General features: G+C 32.3%; 1 protein-coding gene across 1 annotated transcript in view; it reads right to left on the bottom strand.

Moving 5' to 3' along the window:
* Nucleotides 1-1,331, bottom strand: part of LOC119594807 (basement membrane-specific heparan sulfate proteoglycan core protein-like) — a gene marked incomplete at its 5' end in the record, with an annotated part of 219,836 nt that overhangs the window by 84,931 nt on the left and 133,574 nt on the right. Inside the window, 1 exon segment of the mRNA XM_037943897.1 lies at nt 1,036-1,194. Coding sequence (XP_037799825.1) covers nt 1,036-1,194 — 159 coding nt within the window.

The following is a 1,331-nucleotide window of genomic DNA, read 5'->3' as shown; positions in this document are numbered from 1 at the left end:
ATCTAATTATATGATGTTCACTTATCGGACAACCTAACACATAACAACAACAAAAGTCACAAAAGGCCTATCAAAGAATCATTTAAGATCAATTAGCAAAATCAATTGAGTATATTGAAAAAATTATTCATACTGAGTTATACCATAGCAATATATTAAAGAATGCATGCAATAAATATCATATTATCCTACTTCAATATGTTAGAGTGTGACTTTCACACAAGAAACCTTTCTTGTAGTTAACACTATTTTACATGTAAAACTGGAGATCTTTGGCACTGCATAGGTTTAAAGATATTAGATTAATAACTACTTCAAAAAAATAGGTAAGCAGTGTACCATGTATGGGTTAGTATTGACATAAAAACATTGCTTTAAAAGCTCTTATATAAAAAAAAAGTTTGCTGCATGCAACAGGCCAGAAGTATTTTTCTGTTTATGTTAGAAATCCATCAAAACCATAACAGCTGCTACTTCAGAGAAGATCCTGTTGTTACTGGTTTAAGAAAGGTGTTAGTTATCACTGCTAACAGTTGTGAAACTGAAAATGTGCCAGGGAAAATATGGAAAACCTGTAAGGATTTTACATTAGTGAACGTGACAGAAGAAGAATAAAAGTTGAGATTATGCATTTGCATGTCAAGTTAAATATTACATCTATATCAGCTTTGGAAAAATAAACTAAGTATAAAATGGAACTACTATTGCAACACTGATTACTATAACAAAAACAAGAACAATTATCAATGAGACTAACTCCAAGGCTGAGAAGATGTAAATATTACTCAACTTCTGGAAAATAATAAAATAAAGTATGTTATTTATTCTTTTATGAATACTAATGGATTAGGAGACTGTCCTCATTTCTAAGATCTGCAGGCCATTTAGTAGAGGTCAAAATTAGCAAAGGTATGAAGTCCACATTCATCCTTTCCATATAAAAAGAGAAAATGGAAGTTTAGAAGTTTAGTCTAGTTTAGAATTTATGATGTTTTATCATCATAATGTGCACAAATGATAATACAAAAAACATACTCGTTGGAGGTATGAATGGTGGTTGAGTGGTCGTAGTTTGTGCAGTAGGGCATGAAAGCTCATCTGAGCCATCACGGCAGTCTCGTTTGCCATCACAACGAGCATAGTCTGGTATGCACCGTCCACCTCTACATTGAAACTCGTTTGCTTGGCACCGTGCTAAGTTGACAATAGTTTGCAATCAGTGTGAGATTCTTGAGAAATATAGATTTATATTCTTTTATATCCAAAACAGCTTTTGGTATGTAACTTTGACAGCAATTTTCTGAACAAACATCTGTTCCACAAAATGAAGT

This window comes from Penaeus monodon, chromosome 34 (genome assembly GCF_015228065.2).
Source record: "Penaeus monodon isolate SGIC_2016 chromosome 34, NSTDA_Pmon_1, whole genome shotgun sequence".
Lineage (NCBI taxonomy): Eukaryota > Metazoa > Arthropoda > Malacostraca > Decapoda > Penaeidae > Penaeus > Penaeus monodon.
Note: the sequence above shows the minus strand (reverse complement) of the source record. Positions and strands in the feature narration are given on the sequence as shown.